A 2,921-nucleotide genomic window follows, 5' to 3' on the forward strand; every position below is an offset into this window, starting at 1 on the left:
TTTAAAATACCTTAAATAAAAATAAAAAGTGCCTAAAAAGCACCCAACAGAGGGGGGAAACCCCTTTAAAAACTAACCCAAAATTTTAAACCCTAATAAAAATTTTTTTCTTAAAAAAAGGGGGGGGGAAGGGGAAGGGGCAGAGAGGTCAACAGAGAAATTAAAAAAAAAGAAAAAAAAGCAATTGGAAACAAAAAAAACTCAATAGAAAAAGATGGGGAAGGTCAAATATGAAAAAAAAAAAGGCCCAAAAATATTTTCCATTAAAATATTTTTTTTTAAATTTCAAGATTTTTGGGAACAATGACTGGGTATTTTTAATACTAATCAAAGATTGAAAATTAACCTTTTTAATTACTAGAGAAAAATAAAGTATCATATACATTTTTTTTTTGGAAAAATCCTTTGGTTTTTCCCTTTAAGAATCCTAAAAAAAAAAGGGGAGGAAAAATTACATTAAAAGTTTCCCCCTTGACCAAAAAAGTCACTCAAATGCCAAAAAGGGTCTGGACTGAAAAATTAATTTAACCTTTTTGAACTTTCGGGGCTTTTAAAAACCATGCAAAGAATCCCCTTCCCAGTGTTAAGTGAAAGGGTTTGAAAATTTTTGGCGAAAATCCCCGCAAAAATTAAAAGGGAAAACAATTCCTGTATCCCCCTTTTTTGGGCCCCCCCAAAAGGGTTTTGGGTCCCCTTTCCTAAAGAAATCCCTAAAATTAAAAAAATAAAAAGGGTTTTAAATAAATTTTTATAAAATAAATATAAAGAAAATTTTTAAAAATTTATATATAGTTTAATATAAATAAATAATATTAGTAGATTATAGCTAAGAATGATAAAAAATAAAAAAAAAAAAAAATTAAAAAAAATATATAGTAAACAAATATTATAAAAGAAAATAAATTTTTAGAAAAGCTTAATAAAATAATACTAATATATAAAACAAATATATATATATAAAATTAAAAAATAAAATTATATAGATTAAAAAAAAATAATATAATAATAAAATATATATATACAAAGATTTTTTAAATATATATACAAAAAAAATATATTTTATAATATTGGGAAAAAATTAAAAAAAATATTTTAAAATAAAATTTTTATAATAATAAATAAAAATTATAAAACAAAAAATAATAAATAAATAAAATTAATTAAAAAAATATAATATATTTTTTATAAATAAAATAAAAAATAATAAAAATGATAATTATATTAAATATATAAAATTTTAAAGAAAATATATAAAAACACAAAATAATATATATATATAAAATTTAAAATTATATAAAAATAATATTTGGGGGATAAATAAAAAATTATTTTTATATTTAAATAAAATATAAAAAATTATATATAAAAAAATATAGACAAAATATAAAATATATAACACAAAAAATATATAATATATATATATAAAAAAATATAATAATATAATTTTATAATTATACACAAATAATTAAATATTTTTAATTTTATATATATATTTTATAAAACACAAATATTTAAAAAAATTAAAAGATAATATAAAATATATATATTTTTAACCAAAAGGAAAATATATTAGATAATATAAACACATAATAAAACAAATTATATATATTATAATATTATTAGTATATAAAATTATACCAAATAAAATATTAATCAAATAGAGTATAGATATCGTTTTAATATATAAAATATATTTTAAGTAGATAGGAATAATAAAAGAGAATATAATAAATAAAAAAAGATACTAAATAATAAATATAAAAATTATTTTATAAAAATTTAATTAGGGGGAATATAAAAATTATAAAAAATATATATAATATAAAATATAAAATCTTAGATGGAATAAGATTTTAGATTAGATATTTTAAAATTGGTGGGGGAATAATATAAATTATAAAAATTTTAGATAACAAAAACCAAAAATTTTTAAATAGCAATAAATTAAATATATATAATATAGATATTTAGATATTTTATATCTAGGAAATAAAGAAATATGAATAAATTTTAGAAAATATTATATAATATATGAAAATTTTAAAATTTAAAAAAAGATAAAATATATAATATAAATAAAGAATAATAAAAATATGATATAAAATAATAAAAAAAGGTTTACACAAAACAAACACCCACAAAAACAAAACCCTTTTAATAGAAAATAAGTATATATTTTTATAAAAATAAATAAAAATTTATATAAAATATATAAAATTATATATTTATTATATACACAAAAATAACCAGATATAATAAATATTATTCATATTATACAATATAAAATTTTATATATATATATATATATAATATTTTTATTTTTAATATATTTTATATATATTTTTATATTTTATTAAAATCATAAAAATATATTTTAATATAAAATATTCATATATTAATATATATAATATAAAATATATATAAAATATATTAAAATATATATGGTTGGGTTTGTCAATTATTACCTGGAAATTTTTAAAACAAATTTTCTGGTAAAAACCATGCAAACAGGTTTCATAATCTTTTGCAAAGTTTTGCAAGAACTTTTTTGAAACCTTTTCATCACCCCCCCCCCTCCCCCTAAAGAAAATGTAATTACCCTCACTTTGATATATAACATAATCATACCTTTGAGAAACCCTAGTTGAGCGGATGTAGAGACCTCACTGTAGCCAGTCTCTACACCATCATCATGTATTTGCCGCACCTTCAGCATCAAGAAGTTGTCTGTTACCCAGAAGATAAGTGCCTGTGGAAAATAATTAATTCTCTTAAATCTGCACAGTGTACATAGTGATAAAATAAGTTATATCATAGTATGGTCCTATTTCTTACAATGAAAAACTGATCATTCAACATCTTTTGATTTTCTTCCAAATATCAGTGAGAAAGAAAATATATTGCTAAAAAGCAGGGGTATC

At 18.0% G+C, this 2,921-nt stretch overlaps 1 protein-coding gene across 1 annotated transcript in view; it reads right to left on the reverse strand.

Moving 5' to 3' along the window:
* Positions 1–2,649: 2,649 nt before the first annotated feature.
* The window catches only part of LOC119594829 (store-operated calcium entry regulator STIMATE-like), a gene marked incomplete at its 3' end in the record, with an annotated part of 24,297 nt that continues 24,025 nt past the window's right edge, over positions 2,650–2,921 (reverse strand). The window contains 1 exon segment of the mRNA XM_037943915.1: positions 2,650–2,749. Within this exon segment, the coding sequence (XP_037799843.1) occupies positions 2,650–2,749 (100 nt within the window).

Source organism: Penaeus monodon, chromosome 34 (genome assembly GCF_015228065.2).
Source record: "Penaeus monodon isolate SGIC_2016 chromosome 34, NSTDA_Pmon_1, whole genome shotgun sequence".
In the NCBI taxonomy this organism is placed as follows: domain Eukaryota; kingdom Metazoa; phylum Arthropoda; class Malacostraca; order Decapoda; family Penaeidae; genus Penaeus; species Penaeus monodon.